Below are 17920 nucleotides of genomic sequence, written 5' to 3'. Positions count from 1 at the left end.
AATCTATCCGGAAAATTATGTATTGGAATAAACTTCAAAATTAGTGGATGGATAAATTAATCAAACAAAAAGAAAAAAGCATTAATTTCTAGATATTAATTTTATGGTTTTGGTACCACCATTAAATCGCTTTTGGCTTATATATATATATATATATATATATATATATATATATATATATAGGCATCCATGGCTGCTAGCACCACTTAAAAACAATATTGCATCCATCAATTGCGCTTTCAAGATCGAGCACTTAGCAGCAAGGAATAATGCAAACCCTAGCATTAGCAAGCTTCGTACGTGTCCAGCACTATATATTATAAGAACATGCCTTATGAGGGTTTTTTTTATATATATAAACTACTTTTAAATTTTTTTTGCTTAAAAAATATTAAATTAATGTTTTTTAGGTGTTTTTGAATGATTAATTGTAAGTGTTAATGTAAAAAATAAAGAAAAATCTTAAAAAACATAATTTTTCTATATTTTTAATTGAAAAATAATTTTGAAAGCACCATACACCACCATACCAAACACACTATACATTTTTCAAACATTAATTTGACCTAAAATTAAGTAAATTATTAGTTCCCATGAAAACAAGCAATTTCTACCAAGGCTGAGACCAGGGATGCTCGATCTCTGCTAATATTATTAATCACTTATTTATACGCATAATGCTTTTTTCTTGAAGTTGCTGGGGGAGGTTAGGGGTGGCTGGCCGGGTGGGTCAAAAGGTGGCGTGCACACGACAGAAAAAATTTAAAAAAATGTGAAGGTGAATTTAGAAAATGGTTGGGTTAGGTCTCATCGAGGGGGGGAGGGTCGTTTTGGAGCAGATGACTTGCAGGGGATCTTCGATTTATAAGCATCATGATCACCAGATGTTACTGAAGGAACTCACACGCATGCTCAATGCTACCTTCAGCTGAATTAAATCATTGTTTTATATCCAAGATATATACATGCATCTTTCTTTTTCAATTGATCATAAGTAATTGGATCAAATTGTAAGACTTTTATCGTTATAGATTAGATTCAATGTTTTAAAGAACAAGAAGAACTCGTCAGGATAAAGCAAAGCCAAATTAAATTTGATGTTTTTTTTTAATGTTTTTCAATGATTTTGATGTTAAAAATCATAAAAAATTATTTTTATGTATTTTAAAACTAAAATTATGTTAAAAAATATTTAACCATGAAGAGCGGGTTTGTTTTGTATGAAATATTTTAATATTAAATTATATTATTATCTTCAATCAAACTAATAATTAACAAAAAAAAATACTAGACTAAAAAGCCTTAATATTCTTAATTAACTTCAATTAATTAAATTTTTTAGATTTAAGGGTACACATGTAATTCTATTATGTATAAAAAAAGATGAAAATACCTAAATGCCCCTGCTCAAAGCAATTGTTTTTTTTTTTACTTATGGGTATTTTGATCATTTTATTATTTATTAAAATATTAAATGAATAAAAATACCTGAATAAATCAACAATAACTAATATATTATATGGAAATATTAAAATACCCACAGTTTCGTAGCCAAAACCATAGATAATAGATACCCCTTCATTAATATAGTAAATGGTAAAGTGTGTACGTGGCAACATGAGAATCACCTTCCCTTATAGCATATTTGTTATTCAGAAATAAATATTCATTAAAATCGGCACCACTCCCGTTTGCTTCGTAAACGACATGAAGGCTATGATTTTAAATTTTTTTTTTTGTTTTTTGAGACAAGAGCTACGAGCTACGACTTCAACACTTTGAAATTCCTGGTACATCTAAGAGAATTCGGGTGTAAACTCATCTCTTCATATAAACAGGTGGCCTTTTTTTCACTTTTTATATTGAATTTTCTATTATTTCTAAAAGAGTTGGAGTGTAAACTCTGACCATGTGGCTTTTTTTCAATATATTTCTTTTTATTTTCAGTATTTTTTTTGTATTTTTTTTTAATTTTATCGTTTAATATTTGTTTTATTTTATATTTATCTTCATATTTTTTTTCTATTACAATCTCAAATAAACATTATAGTACTTGATTTGTATTTATTTTTTCACGTATTTATTTTTGTTATTATATAATTAAATAAAAAATATTTTTTTTTAAAAAAAGTTCTTAAAGCTAATAAAGTCTTTCACCCGGATCATGAATTTAGCAGATTAATCCGAGAAATTTGAGTCGATTTAATATGTTGATATCTTGATGATTTTTTTTAATAAATCATGTCAAAACAACTCTTCCATTCTATAATTTTAAATCTAAATTGGATAAAAGTTTAAATTAAAAAATTTTAAGGTTAATCTATTAGACTGAATTTAATAACCATACCAAAGTAATTTTCTACTCTAAGTATATTTTTTACACTTTTTTTTATCCTGGCCAAAATATAGCGTAACTGTAAGCTGGTACTATCTCCTATATCAGATAAATTTTTAAGTAAATTAAAATATTCATACATGAAATTTAATTACATATCCAAAATCTCAAGCCCTCTGTATACTAACTCAGCTTATAAATCAAAAATAATTTTTTTATTTTTAAAAAATTATTTTTAATATTAACAAATCAAAATAATTTAAAAATACTAAAAATATATTAATTTAAAATAAAAAAATTTATTCCTTTTAAAAACACTTTTAAAACACAAAAACACACCAGACTAATCCAATCAAATAGGTCGACATCACGAAAATGAAAAAAAAAAGGTGATAAAAATTTATATTTCAAATCCATAAGCAACCTAATTGGTTCACAAGGCTATTATTGATACAAGGATACGACAATTAAAGCTATCAATTTAGTCAAATTTTAGATATCCATTTGATTTATATATATATATATATATATATATATATATATATATATATATATATATATATATATATATATATTTTAACGACTTGATGTCACACAAGCTGGTCACGTATCCATTTAGTCAATTTTCCATTCCCTCGAGCGGACAGGTTTTGTCTTCGATCCTTATCATCTTCGTTGGACACAATCACCTCCTGATATTACACAATTATCTCTTAAAAATGGCCTGTTTAGCTAGAGATAAGACCCAAGAAATTGGCATAAATAGCTCTTGGACATCACAAATTTGTAAGGTAAGGAACAGAAATACCTGTGCTGACAAAAGACTTAGGGGAGGCTGCTTGTTCTTGTAAAAGAGACATAACCAGTAAGGTAAATATCCAAGCAAGTTGTCTGTACAATCTCATGAGGAAACATCTAGAGAATATTGACTTGTTTGCTTCAGATTTTTCCATGTTTAGGACCATGCAAGTAGTCATTCCACACTTCCCCTCCTTGACACGGATATCCTTAACCTATACTTCACCAAATTAAACATATGATTGTCGGGCTGTGTGTGCTTGTTATTTAGCCACTTTTGATTTATCATGCTGTTAATGTGATACTTAGGTAAGTTGCATCCACCTTTAGAGATGTTCCTTTTTGTCGAGCCATGATCTCCTTACCGTTTGCTGCAAGCGTGTGGAGAAAATGTCTGGTGGTTTGTTTTTGTGGTTTAAATTGCTTTTCAATTTTTTTTTTTTAAAAATATTAAATTAATATTTTTAGGTGTTTCTTAATGGTTTTGATGCTCTAATATTAAAATTTTTAAAAATAAATTTTAAAAATATTATTTTCAATTAAAAAACATTATGCATTATGTTATCAAGCACGCAACAAAGGAAGGGTCGAGGAAAGAGCAATTATTCCTGGATATTTTTTTTTATATATAACTTTTGATGGAATCTCTTATCACTTTCTTTTAAAGGGCAAGGGCACAAAATGTCACCCTCAAATTCAATTTGTGAAACCCAGTTAAAAATGGCATTGCTCTAGGGCTAATCGTTCCAATCTGGCCTCAAAGCTCTCTGGGCAGGTAGGGTGATAAAATTATCGACGACTTGAACCATGGACTTATTTCACAATTGTGGGTTATGTTCAGATTTTAATCAAAACTTAAGGAGTCGGTCCAGCTTCACTTTCACTTGAAGGAACTAGAGCTAAGCCCCGGAGATGGCCAGACAACTAGACTTTCGAGATGGTCTGCCAAGGTGGTCTAGTTTCACATGAATTATCTACATACCATAGTTGTCTACCCGAACTCGGAGACTAACCTGGATCATCAGGTTACAAAATCAACGTGGATTAACAATTTTTATTAAAACAAAAACGCTTCATTTTGTTTTTTCATAAACCTAGCAGAGTTTGAATTAGATTTGGCTAGATGAACCAAGTCATTAAAAATCTAGTTAAATTGCACAGGTTTTGTTGAATCAATGATTTAACTAATTTAGTTAAAAACTTAGTCCCAGTAAACTCCAACTTCAGAGTTTCCCAAATCAATCCACTAGATTACCGAGATAAACAACTATACTTTAATTGGCAAGACAGGTGCAATTTTTATTTTTAATTATGAATATCATATTAATTATGAATATCATAACCAGTTTACGCGTATCCCAACTAATTTCTTATGATTTTAAAGTTATTGACTAGATAAATCTAACCCTAATACTTATGATATTCAAACTAGTAGTATATGAGAAATAAACACAAAGTCTGAGTAATTAAATTATACCCCCTCATGGGTAAACAAGTGCAATTTTTATTTGATATAATGCGGTAAGAACCAAACAAAACTCCCACCGCGAACATCAAGCCTGCTGACAAGAGAGGAGACCATCCTAAGAAAAGAACTGGGCCAAGCAACCTTGACAAAGCGATCTACTACTCCATTTCTAGCATCGTGTGGTTTCGGCATTTTACTTGTGCGGTTTTGTTTTGTTTATATATATATATATAAACCTTGACAATTAAATCTTGATTTTGCAAAATCTATAGTGATTCATTTTTTAATATCCCTAAAAAACCTCAACATATAAAGGATCATACAATTAAAATAAAATATAAAAAATTAAAATAAAACTACATTTATTCAGTGGAGGTGGGCTACGGTGAATTGCCCACCTCTTTTATTCTATAGTTAGTAATAATATGTGGAGGTGGGATTTTGAACCTTTGTATTCCACACTTTCTGCTTTCCGAACCTCACCTTTGAGGCTTCAACATTGGACCAAAGCCTCAATGCCGCAGTTTTAGCTTAAATGTACTCTCTGTATACAGGTTGTTATGGGGAAGTCTCCTAAGACCTTCGTTCTACAATCTGTACCAGTGGGGTGGCCACTGGCCAGATATCCGATATTCAAATTGCATTCTCCGAAGAATTGAGAAGCAAATTCAGCATCTCCAATGATCAATATGCAGCATAGAAACTAAGAATTTGTCGCAATCACCTCTTCTGATAAATTGCGCTGCCTTGAGCTCGCACGTCAAGTAAGCAAATGTTTCTCTCTAATTTTTTGTTACATTTGGACTATACAACAGTGAGTTTCAAAGGGGGAGACTTTGTACATTGAAAAATCCTAGAAAACACATTAGAATTGACGTAACATGTTACAGGGGATGATGAACACAACTATACAATATGGTCACTTAACCCGGGATCTCTTCCTTCCTTTTGGCAGACTTTCAAAGCGTTGTGTAGTACTTTCTTGTCCAGTTTTTCTTGGACGGCCAAAGCCTTTCTTTCTCGTGGCTAAAGATTCTGCTGAAGGAAAGGAATGAGAGCTTTTCTTTCTCATGGCTAAAGATTCTGCTAAAAGAGGAGAATGAGAGCCTTTCTTTTTCAATGCTGAAGATTCTGCTGAAGGAGGTGAATGGACATTATTTGGTCTTTTACCCGTGTTTGGAGTTTTAGCAACAAGCTTCCCAGCTTTGGTCACCTTTCCTGACAATTTTCCATTACCAGGACGAGCACTTTGAGGTTTGACAGGAGGATTAAGCAAAGGTGATGTGGTTGAGAGAAAGGTAATCGTAGTCTTGGTAATATAATTCTTGAGATTCTGCTGCAGACTTTTGGTGACGATGTCTCTCAGAAGCAGTGCAGATTTGTATTCACGAGTAGTCTTGGAATAAAAGACCAAGGCATTGTTAGCAAGTAGAAGCAGGTCTCGAAAGATTTCTTTAGCTGTTGTGATGGAGCCGCTAGCAATTCTTGATCTTATGGTATCAATATCCATGTGCTGCAAGATCATTTTCTTATATCTTCCTCTCTTCTGTTACAAAAATAAAACTCCACCAGTAAGTTAAAACTGATTCTGTGCATTAATATATCAACAATAATCAAAACTAGCAAGTTTACAAAATTAAAATACAAGAATTTAAAAACAAAGAGGCACCACCATCATTTTCAACAACATTGTATTGACAATGACTGCAAGAAACCAACTTCACAACTCGCAAGGTAAAGCGATCTATACCTGGCTATCAAGACGCCGATGAAAGACAGAGGCACATTTGTTCTCTGCAATAGAATCAAAAATCACCCTGACATCCACCGCTCCATCCTTGCTCGAACCTCTGGATTGATCATCAACAGTAGAACATCTTGCAATTTGACCAGAGGTGCTAGTTGAATTATCTTTACAGCGAGCAGCAAACAAAGCATCAGCTGACCCCAAAAACTCACTTTCTCCAACACTCCCTTCCTTGACATCCTTACTACAATCTTTCCGCTTTCGCTTCCCTCTCCTCCTTTTTAAACTACTTACCTGTCCTGCAAATATGCTCTCTGACAGCTTCCATATGCTTGAAACTTTATTCTCTTCAGGGGATATTGAAACTTCTGGCTTAATCTCCATCTCTGCAGCCGGCATAGCAGTTGCAACTCGACATTCAGGTGTCCAATTTGTTTTGGTATCCTGAGTAAAACTACCAGCAGATAGTCCATCCTTAGATGTCTCTTTACTGGATGATTCAATCCCATCACATTTCCGAAATAGCACAGGTGATTCTGTCTGGCTGGAGTCATAACTGACATGACAATCCTCCCTTCTCTCAGCCTTGAGAATCTCAAGTTTTGATTCCAGTGACCTGAAACATACCAGTTAAGAAATCTCTACAACCATTACATGAATGCAGACTGCAATATTCACACACCAACATGTATCTGAAACAGATCCATGAATTCTTTACATGTCACATAACGAATGGAATCAGCATCAAGCAAGTTCAGGGTGATAGTTATGCATTTCTTTCTTCAAATTAACCCCTCCAAATTTCACAAATCACATACTGAAGTTCTGCAACCTAGGATTACATCTCCACTAAATCCAGCTCTTAACAATTTATTCCTTGGGTAAGATGAAGAAATCATCACTATAGTATTACCATCTATCCATTAATGACACTTGCGCATTCATGATTTCATGCTTTGGCCACAAGACTCTAAAGCAAGGATTCTTATGCTGCTCCACAACATGTTTTAGAATTGGAATCTCAGAATTAGCATGATATTGACAACATTAATGCAGGGGGACATGATTAAGACAGTTTTTGGACTACCATGTTTTTATTTTAAGACAAATGACACAAAGCAGTTTTCTTAACATGAATTTATAAGTACACAGAGTCTGAATTGGAACCAAAAACAGATCACTGACCCAATTGAGCCTTCAGATTGTTCTAATGCTCGCCTTAACTCTGCCATTCTTTGCTTCCGCAGCTCTTCAAACCAAGCCCTGAGGAAAACATGGGCATGGAGTAAATCACGTGCAACTTGTTTCAAAAATTTGACGATGAATATATACTAATGAATGCGCATGCGCAAATAATTTTTATCTAAACCTTCAATTCAAAGCCTGTGATTTCCATTATCAAACAATGAGGTTTAATGTAATGTTTGAGGAAAAAACAATATATATGATCATTTTTTTCTCTCCATTGCCAAGAAGACTTTTATTCTTTGGAAAAGGATCAGTGTAAACCCTCTAATTCTGTCTACCATAGTTATAAGACCCAACCCAAGACCCGGGTTGTGATTTGACCAGGTCAACCCACGGATCGGCAAGTTAACTCAATTTTTTTGACCAAATTGAAATCAGTTTCAGTTTTTTTTTCCTTAAATGAATCGACTTCTTCTCGAAATGAAACCCGACCCAAGTCGGCGGGTCACCAGGTTGACCCACTAGGCCAGGTGTTTTATAGCTATGCTTTTTACTAGACTGACATCTTCCGGGAACCGGTAAATACTAAATAATTTAATTTCAAAAAACAGGATGTGATAAGAAACGTTCCATTTTTCTTTCTGTAGCTAGGGTTAAGCAATCCACTTCAGACAACCCAAGAATAGGTATAATGTCTTGAAATCATAAGAACACTTACTTGCACCCTGAGTAACGTTGTTGCAAGTCCTCATACTTTGCTTTACATATCTGCATTTAGAATGCAAACCAAGATAAATCCACATGAACATAGCATCATGATCAATCAGTCAAATCACATCACATCTTGCCAAACTACAGGTATAAAGCATAGAATCAAAGCTTATGCTTAAACGAGAACCAAAATTACGTGACCAAGTCAAAGCATAGACCGACCACTAAGGGGTACACTCACGTGCACATCACGTGACATATCGTTATCATAATCGCCATTAACATTTTCTAACTTCGCTAGTAAGTCATGCGAACACTACTAATACTAAACAACCACAATTTAAGTCAAGTCAAAGTCAAAGCATGCTTGCCTAGCTATCCCCCTTGTTTTTTTTTTTCCCATGTCACTATCCATGTTTTTTCTTCTCTTCTTCGTCCCACCAATCACAACTCATTATTCATTAACCCCGGAAAAAAAAAACCAACCACTAAAATTATTTTTTTAAAAATGTAACCTTTAATTGTGGAGGGTGATTTTGACCTTTTCGCAAAATAATAGGAGCAATAACAAACTTTCCAGGTAATTTACAAAATAAGGGTAAACCAAGAACAAAAAACAAGTCCAATGTCCAATAAGCGTGTCGTGTTAGGACAAATATCAAAAATTAATCATGGTTTTTTACCTAACTACCCCACAAAAATAAAAGAGAGGAAGATTAGTAGCAATTAATTAATAAACAAAAATCATAATCATCAATTAATTAATTAACCAATCAATGTAGTAATTAATAACCTCGGGTGTGAAAGTATAGGGGCAATTAACGGCTCGGGCGCGGAGCTCCGACGCAACCAAATTCCAATCTCGGGTACCGTGCCGGATCACGGCCCCACCCAGTAGCAGCTCCTCCCATGTACCCCACTGCTTTATTAATATCTCCGTCCCCATCCTCACCGTCCACGTGTACACCTCCAATCAAAACTCCTTATCCTACGCACCCCGGCTCATTTTAGCCACCTTCAAAAAAACCAAAAGAATTTGAAACAAACAACAATAATAACAAGACAACCCCTTTGATGGAAACCCCTCCAAAATGAGAGAGAGAGAAAAAAAAAAGGGCTTCTGAGTATTACAGAGAAGAGACGAGAAAGACGGTTTTAGGGGTGGTTTTGTTTTAAAATGGGTGTGGTATGGTGGTTTTTGTGAGAATTTTTATTTTGGGGGGGGGGGGAGAATTGCGTAAGACACGGGGGTTGAGAGATTCTATTCTATAAAGGAAAGAGAGAAAGGAGGAGGGGGAGGGGGAGGAAGAAGAAGAAGAAGAAGAAGAAGTGGAAATATCAAAAAGCGAGAGAGAAGACAAGGAGGTGTAGATAAATATTATTGAGAAACAGAAAGAAGAAAGCAGGTGTTGTTAAATGAGAAAAACATGGCAGATGACAGACAGAGACACAGTGGGTTTTTTTTCTTTTTCTTTTACGACATGGAAATTAGAAATAGAAAGTAAATCTGGGTTAGGTTTTTTTTTTTTTTTTGTGTTTTCTTTTTATAGATTATTATTATTATTATTATTATTATTACTGGGTTCTCTTCCCTTCTCTTCCTGGCTTAAGAAATGCCGGGTTGCCTTTATCGTCGCTTGTTTTGGAGGCATCCACCTTTTTCTTCAACGAAATTACTTGTCTGCCCTTTCTTTCTTTTCTTTTTTTTTTCCTTGAAAAAATTAATGTTTACTTTAGGTATGCTTGTACAACACACAAGGCGCGTCAACGACGTTTTTTCTATTAAAAAAAAAATAATTGATTTTACAGTGTCATAGTCTAGTTGTTTTTATATTTATCGTTTATATTTTATATAATTATTCAAATAAAATGATACATTTTGTATACTTATAATAAGGGAACAAATGCAAGTTTTTTTATTAACAAGGAAAGAAATAAAAATGAATGAGGAAATATTTAACATATAAGAATTATTGTACTCATTTTTCTCATAAAGACCTATAAATAATTATCCTGATAAATCCCATGCTTATGTGAGAGAAGAGAGTATAATTTCTAATAAAATTATTAATTTCTTTATAAAAACACATTGCAAATACGTATCACAAATAACTTATTGTATATACATCAACTTCCAAGCAATTGACGATAGAAGATGATGTTTTTAGTATATTCAGTAGTGATGACGATTTAAAGTGTTTTTTACTTGGAAATGTATTAAAATAATTTTTTTTTGTTTTAAAAAAAATATTTTTGACATCAAAACAATTTAAAAACATAAAAAAAATTATTTTAAACAAAAAAAATAAAATTTAAAAACGAGGTTTGCATTGCGTTTCCAAACACTCTCTATAATACATAGCAAATTTGCATTAATATTTTGTGTTTTCTGAATATGGTAGACTAACGTGAGAGTGTTTATTTTTGTGGTTGGAACTACTTTTTATTGTTTCAAATTACTTTTTGTTTGAAAAAATATTAATTGATATTTTTAAGTGATTTACAATTGTTTTGATGTGTTCATGTCATAAATAAATAAAAATCTTAAAAAATAGTATTTTAAATATAAAAATATTTAAAAAAAAACACTTCACGCACTGAATCTAGACAATATAGTACGTTGGTAACAAGATTTCTAACTTAAACCTACCAATGTATTGATGATAACACCATAGCATTTTAACACTAATGTCAATAACCAAAATATCAATTTCTTTTGTCACATGAATCATTAGACTTCAGATGTCAAGTGATTTTGGTTTTAGAAAGTGATATCTTACCCTTACCCCAATGAGCTCTCTTAAGCTTGTTGAAAAAAATCTACCCTAATTATATAATTAAGGATTTCATTTAATTAAAAAAAACAACAATGATGTTAATCCAGTATAACTTATATTTAATAAAAAAAAATAAAGTTAAAATGAAAAGAGCTAAAATTTATAGCATCCTAAAACCTGATAAAATCTTTATTTTAGAAAAGTATGAACATTAATGTTCTAATTATTCTGTCAAGAAATCAGTCAACGTTATTTTCTTGCAAAAAAATAAATTTGTACAACCAATCAATGCTCTTTTCAGTCGATTTGGTCAAGTCAACAATTGAAGGCCATTGCTTTTTCTTTTTCTGACATGGAAATAATGCATTATTTTGCCTATTTATAGTGGAATTTCTTTTTTAAATATTGGATCACATATACCCAGATTTTCTCGATGTGGGGAAGCCAATTTCAGACCTAAAACCGGACTTAAAATAGAAAAAGAAATTTGTAGAGAAAAATAGTTAATGGTTGAGGAGTTTAGTTTCATCAAACCGAAAGATGAATACCAAAATTATTTTCCAGCTGCTTTTGCTTTTTTAGCTTCTTGAATTGATTGACAATTCGGTCGCCGACCTTTTTCTTTTCTTTTCTTTTTTTTTTTTTGTTTTTTTCGAAGTTGACAATACGGTCTCTCCCCTTTCAAAGTCTCTCTTAGCCTTGTTTATTTTATTTTAATTTTTATTTATTATTAGAAAAATTGATTAACCAAAAATATATATATATGTTTTTTGGTTTTTCAAAAACTATTTTTTATTTTTATTTTAAATAAAAAATACTTTTCAGAGAAAATTTCAAAAACATCTTATTTGGAGAAAGTTCGTGATACCTTCATCTCGTGTGTATGCAGACCTGGACTTTTCATGTTGGAATTATCATTTTATAATGATGGTTATCCTTGAATCCTTTACCAATTCTTTGAGGTAATGTTAGCAATTAGTATAAAATTATTAATTTGGTTGTGGTTTTTTTTTAATATATAAAATAATATTTTTTTTAATTTTTAAAAATTATTTTTGATATTAGCACATTAAAATGATCTAAAAACACCAAAACAATATTAATTTGAAGCAAATAAAAAAATAAAAAAATTTTAAATTTTTTCAAAAGCATTTTTAAAATGCAAAAACAAACAAACCTATTATAATAATCTAATATTTTTTTTACAAGCGTCTATCATTATTGTTTACCAATAAAAAATTAATCAAATTTTTTCTAATAACCTAACAAATCTTTTCGGGTTCTAATGTGTATTCTTAGCATAATTTCCATGTCTCAATTTCTTTGTTTATTGATTTTTACGTAAATTATAGAAGTACATATTGTTTATTTATATATAAAAAACAACTTCCTTTTTTGAACCTGCTATTAAATTTAAAGGCAGGTTGACAGATAATATGGTAAGTAGGTTCACATACCTTCTTAGTAAATACCTGGCCATAAAGATGATTGTTTAATTTACGTGTTAATTAAACTGAATATGTTGTTTGTATTCATAAAAAAAAAGAATATATTATTACTGAAATTGGATTTTGTTTTGAAAATTAGCATATATATTTTTTTAAAAAAAAATTAGCAAAGTACAAGCAATTGTTTTTTTTAAATAGCACGATTTAAAAGACAACACCTGGCTAATTTGTTTCTGAAAAATAAGTATGTTACACTTTAACCGTTGTTAATATTCTTTCTCTAAATTTCTTCTGTTGATATTTTTTTCTGATTTTGTTTTGTTGAGATTTTTTAAGGAATACTAAAAATATCATTATCATATATTTAGCATGTATTCAAGGTTTTATTCATCTTTTTTTTTTCCTTTTTTCTTATTGAGATTTATGATAGATAACTAGATAGAAGTCTGTGCTATACTGCGGGCTGGCTCAAATTTTTTTCAATGTAAAAAAAGATCAAGGCAATACAAGTGTTAAAAAAAGCTAAAGCATATCTGAAACTTCAATTATTAACTCGATTGGGTTTAATAAACTCAAATAATTTAAATAATACAAATAAAAAATATAACGATAATAAATAAACCGATAGAAAAATTGACAATGGAGAAAATGTCTAAAAAACAAAACCAATTCCACCCGGGTTAGTATGTCAAATCCATGACTTGGCAGTAATATCAGGTTAACCTCATTGAAAATAAATTGAGTAAAATCATGAAGCTCAGTTACAAAACAATCTAATATTCAAGAGCAAAATCAAGGAAAAATAAAATAAAAAGCAATTAAAAAATAAATTCATGTCAATCCGAACCACATAGAAAGGAAAGAGAAAAAAAGTACATAGATCAATTCTCAATAAATCAAATGTTCAATGATGAAATTGAGAAAAATCAATTTTAAAAGAAAGACCCATAAAAAAACCAAAGTCAACTGATGTTAACTTGTGACCTTGTGACCAATACCATATAAAACAAACCTTGAAAACAACAAAGAAAAATTATAAATTAATAAAGTGTCAAGGGATAAAACTGAAAAAAAATACAATAAAAAAACCCTTTAAAATAAAAAAAATAACATTTAATAGAACGAAGACTAAATTTAATACAAAATAATTTGATATAAAATGTCGAGGGACGGAATTAAAAAAAATCAATTAGGAAAGTGATAAAAACAAACCAAAAAAAGGATCAAATTTAAAATTTAAATCAAATCAAACCAAATGAAAAAAAAAATTAATAAAAAAAATAATAACAATCAAAATAACAATTAAAAAAATAAAGATTAAATTGTATAAAAAAACAAATAAAAGAACAATTATATTTTTTTGCAAGCAGAAGAAAAAGAAAAGAATGAAGAAAAAAAACTATGAGCGAGAGCCTAACTACTAATCAACCACTATATAGGCTACGGCTTTGAAAAAGCCATGACAAGACACTTCTAACTCACCATTAAAGGTAGTGTTTGGATGATGCCTTACACGTCGTTTGAAGGGTGTGAGAGTTGTCTATATGCTAGCGTACGGGTGATAGGCGCCAATAGTTTTTTTTTAAAAAAATATTTAAATTATTAAAAAAACCATATCATTTTTTATCTAACATGTTAATTATAAAAAAATCAACTTGAAAAGACACCTATCATTGGTTACAATGTTTAAATTTTTAGCCTTGAAGAGCATGAATGTATTTATATTGTTTTTAAATATATTAGAAGATCATATCAACCTTAAAGAACCTATTAATTAAAAAAAACAAAATAAAAATATATAAATACCCCAGCTTGTTAATTTGTATATATATTTTTTGCTTTTAAGGATATGAAAAGTCTTTACAGCATGTCAAAAAATATAAAAAAACAAGTTAACCCATCACACCTTTAAATAAATTTCACTTTTAAGAATAACAATTTTTATATTGTAATAATTCAAGGTTAAAAAATTGAATTATCCCAAACAATTGAACAACGATGATGGATACTTTGAAACTATCAAATTACCCCGAGAGTGAGCTAAGGGTTTTTTTAGTTGGAAGGTAAAAAAAAAATCCTATTCCCGTGAATAAGAATATTTGTCTACGTATATAGGCTATTTTATATATATATATAAACAAATTTCCGATGATTATTGGGCTATTGAAAAGAGTAAAGATATATATTATCAAAAGGGCCTTCTCACGTAAAGTGGACATGCATGGAACTACCTCTCCCAAGATTACAAAAACACGTGGCATGAAAAAGCTAAACTTTTTAGCATTTTGCTTGAGAATAATTAAGTGGGAGATAAGGAAGGAAGATTTGCTATATATATATATATATATATATATATATAGAGAGAGAGAGAGAGAGAGAGAGAGAGAGAGAGAGACACACACACACACACACACACGCGGTTTCTTTATGTAAGCTTATGCATGAGCCCTTTATGACTTGGCAAACTCTTCCCTGTTGCCATCTCTGATTTTAGTGGCAAGCACGAGTGGTTGGATCTAAGAACTTGTTTTCCCGTTGACAAGTTACTATATTGGTGGACCACTCGAGCCATTGTTGCATGCTGTGGTGTGGTTTCGATTCTTTATGTCTAATCATGGTTGACCAGTCCGGGACTCAAAGCTGGATTTGGTCATAAATAGGATACAAAAGCTATCCAAATCTTCATTTTCACATGAGCTTCACGGTGGTACTCTTCAGTTTTAATCCAAGGCAATGGATCTTAACGTATGATCATCACCGAACCATGGTCCAGAAAGACTTGACCAACTGTGGCCACATCCAAATATCAAGCAGAGCAGCCCGCTCTTGCTTTTTCAAAAAGGCTCGGAAGAAGGTGTGCCTTCCTTGGCATGATTACATTCCCTGGAGGAGCAAACACTGCTTTCGTCAAACCTTTACTCGTCATTACTAGGCAATTTCATAACATTTTACATGGCGATTGGTCAGATACCAGCCACCAAAGGAGAAACTAGAGTTGGACTCAGTGTACTTTTCTTCTTCTTTGCGTTTCATCGAAGATAACAATGGAGTATGCATATGAATTAAGACTCATCGCATTCATTCGAACAAAACACACATAATACTGCCCAGAGACGAAGAATTACAATGAGAAAATCCCTTTAAAATTATTTAAGAGCTTAAAAAGTATTTTATATTTAATCCAAATCCAAATCTAAGCTCTTGAAAGCAAGTTGGAATCGAACAAGGCCAAGCGAGCTTGTAGCCTAAGGTCAAAGCTCACATAGCTTAGAGTCTCTTTCCTTTAAGAGATTTGATACCCTACATGTTTAATTTTAACTTTTTAAATTTTCACTATACAAGTTACAATATTAATTAAATTGAGGGTTCTTGTAAAATAGTTCAATCAAAAGTTATTTGAAATTAATTTTTTATTTATATATAATTTAATTTAGTCAATTTAATATTCCATGTTATTGAAAAATAATTCAACCCAAAAAGTTTATAAAATAGGTCAATCAAAAGTAGGTCATTATACAAGTTACAATATTAAATTGAGGGTCCTGAGCTTGTAAAATAGATTAAAAATAAAAAAATTCACTTTAAAATTATTACAAAAATAAATTTATTTTTATATCTCTATCTCTATTCTTTCCCATCCTATCCCAATAGAATAACCAAACGGTACCTAGGTGTTTCTATTTGCAGGGTATCAGGTGAGAAGAAATTGGTTTACATGGCACAATTTGCTATGACTATTGAAGGACTAGATTCAATTCTAGAGCATTTTTTGCAGCTATCCACCCTTCCTGCGGCAAAATTAACAAAGAGAATTTTGGTTATGGGTTGTAACATTAGCGACCAGGAAAACCATCAAGCATCCAGATACGAGGAGATTGGAGTCTCAGAAAAAAAAAAGAAAAGAAGCCACCACGAATAGAATAATTGAGCAGGATTAAGAAATTTCTGCAAAGGACTTATCATTTCCAGTGAGAAAGCCAACAGGATATGCAGCTCTTTAGCATGGAATCCTTTTTCTCATGCAGTGTTGGTTTAAGTTGAAATGCACAATCATTGTTGGAATATGGGAAAAATGAGGCAGAACTCAATAGTCTAGACAAAATGCTCGCCTTGCAAGTGCTAGAAGAATTTGCTGGATCTTTTGCAGCTGAGCAAAGCACTGGTTGCAGCATTCTTGCATGCACATTGTACAATAAAAATGAGTGTTCTGCACCACACAACTTAGATTAACACGGCATTTCGGTAACAGAAATGTGTTAAGTCCATGTAAATGTTGATTAGCAACACCTTTGCTATGCATGAAGATGTATACCAGCAACGGAAGGCACTGAAATGGCTGAGTGATCCGGAATAACATGGAAATTGAAGTGGAGAAGAGAAGAAGAAGAAGAAGAAGAGGAGAAACAGGGGAGAAAACTTGTGCAAGTTATTTTTTTTAATTAAAAGTCGTACATAATGCAGAAAAATTACATATAAATAGTCACAAAAAAACCCTAACCATCTTCGATTATACATGTGTAAATTGTATCTCGGATCTAGTATCTCACCAATTTCTATGGAATTAAAAAAACTCAATATCATCAAATATAGTTAGTTATAAATTGCTTTGATAATACTTTTAAAGATTAATATCAATTTATTGTAATTTATCTCTAGTAATCCAAGTATAGAATTTAATAAACTCTAACATGGATATCCAAAATAGCATCAATTTGTTTTTTTATTTGGCTAGTGACAAGAAAAATAAAGCAGAGGTCTCAAGAGAACCATCAAGAATGGAACTAGGTAAAGGAGTTTCAAAAGAGGAATTAGAATGGGTTGTTGCCTATTATATAACTAAATCCTCAGTATTAGAAGTAGAGTTTATATGCAACTAAATTTCGACTTCTTAAGACCCAATTGAAACTACTCATATAGTTTGAGGACTAACTTATACTCTTATGTTTTCTCCAAAATTCGCATGTTTTCAGACTGCGAAATTACAGAAACGTGCATGGTCTGCGATTTCTTGACATACAAGTCCCCCGCGTTGGTGGCATGGGTTTTTCTTTCATTTCCATTTTGTGGTGGTAAGAATTACAAGGGATGACATGCTAGCAGTACCATTTCCTTTTCTTTTGGGCATCGTATAGCATACCATCCTTCAAATTCAACCATCATGGTAAGATGTGAACATCGAAGTCTAAATCAAACTGGATACAACGTTTGATTAGTTCTGTTGTAAGAAAGCTAGGGCACATTTGACAATCAAAATTACAGAGAGATGGAATTCTGAAAATGAAAAGAAAGGAGCTTGGAGAGACACTGCACCATCCATTGGATTCAATCATGGAGACGAGCACATGCATTTAACATCAATGAATGGCTCTCAGGCTAATCGAAAAGACATGAGATGGGCTGCCCTCAAGCCTGACAAATGACCTGACGAGTGAAAATGACTTACAGAAA

General features: G+C 31.6%; 1 protein-coding gene across 1 annotated transcript; it reads right to left on the bottom strand.

Moving 5' to 3' along the window:
• Positions 1-5311: 5311 nt before the first annotated feature.
• LOC133698637 (uncharacterized) lies at positions 5312-9825 on the bottom strand. The gene is made up of 5 exons (XM_062121630.1): positions 9041-9825; positions 8255-8304; positions 7534-7611; positions 6352-6964; positions 5312-6147 (listed from the first exon to the last, which is right to left on the bottom strand). Exons 1-5 carry the CDS (start codon positions 9191-9193, stop codon positions 5521-5523), a joined length of 1521 nt encoding a protein of 506 aa, XP_061977614.1. The 5' UTR covers positions 9194-9825; the 3' UTR covers positions 5312-5520.
• Between the last annotated feature and the right edge of the window lie 8095 nt (positions 9826-17920).

The sequence above is a fragment of the Populus nigra genome, chromosome 7 (genome assembly GCF_951802175.1).
Source record: "Populus nigra chromosome 7, ddPopNigr1.1, whole genome shotgun sequence".
NCBI classification, from domain to species: Eukaryota; Viridiplantae; Streptophyta; class Magnoliopsida; order Malpighiales; family Salicaceae; genus Populus; species Populus nigra.
The sequence above is the reverse complement of the archived record's forward strand: the minus strand, read 5'-3'. Positions and strand labels throughout refer to the sequence as shown.

Coding starts and splice junctions, on each gene's coding strand:
- LOC133698637 (XM_062121630.1), bottom strand. CDS start 9,193: ATGGGGACGGAGATATTAATAAAGCAGTGGGGTACATGGGAGGAGCTG. Junction 7,612..8,254: donor CAACGTTACTCAGGGTGCAA/GTAAGTGTTCTT, acceptor TGTTTTCCTCAG/GGCTTGGTTTGAAGAGCTGC. Junction 6,965..7,533: donor CAATCTGAAGGCTCAATTGG/GTCAGTGATCTG, acceptor GGTATGTTTCAG/GTCACTGGAATCAAAACTTG.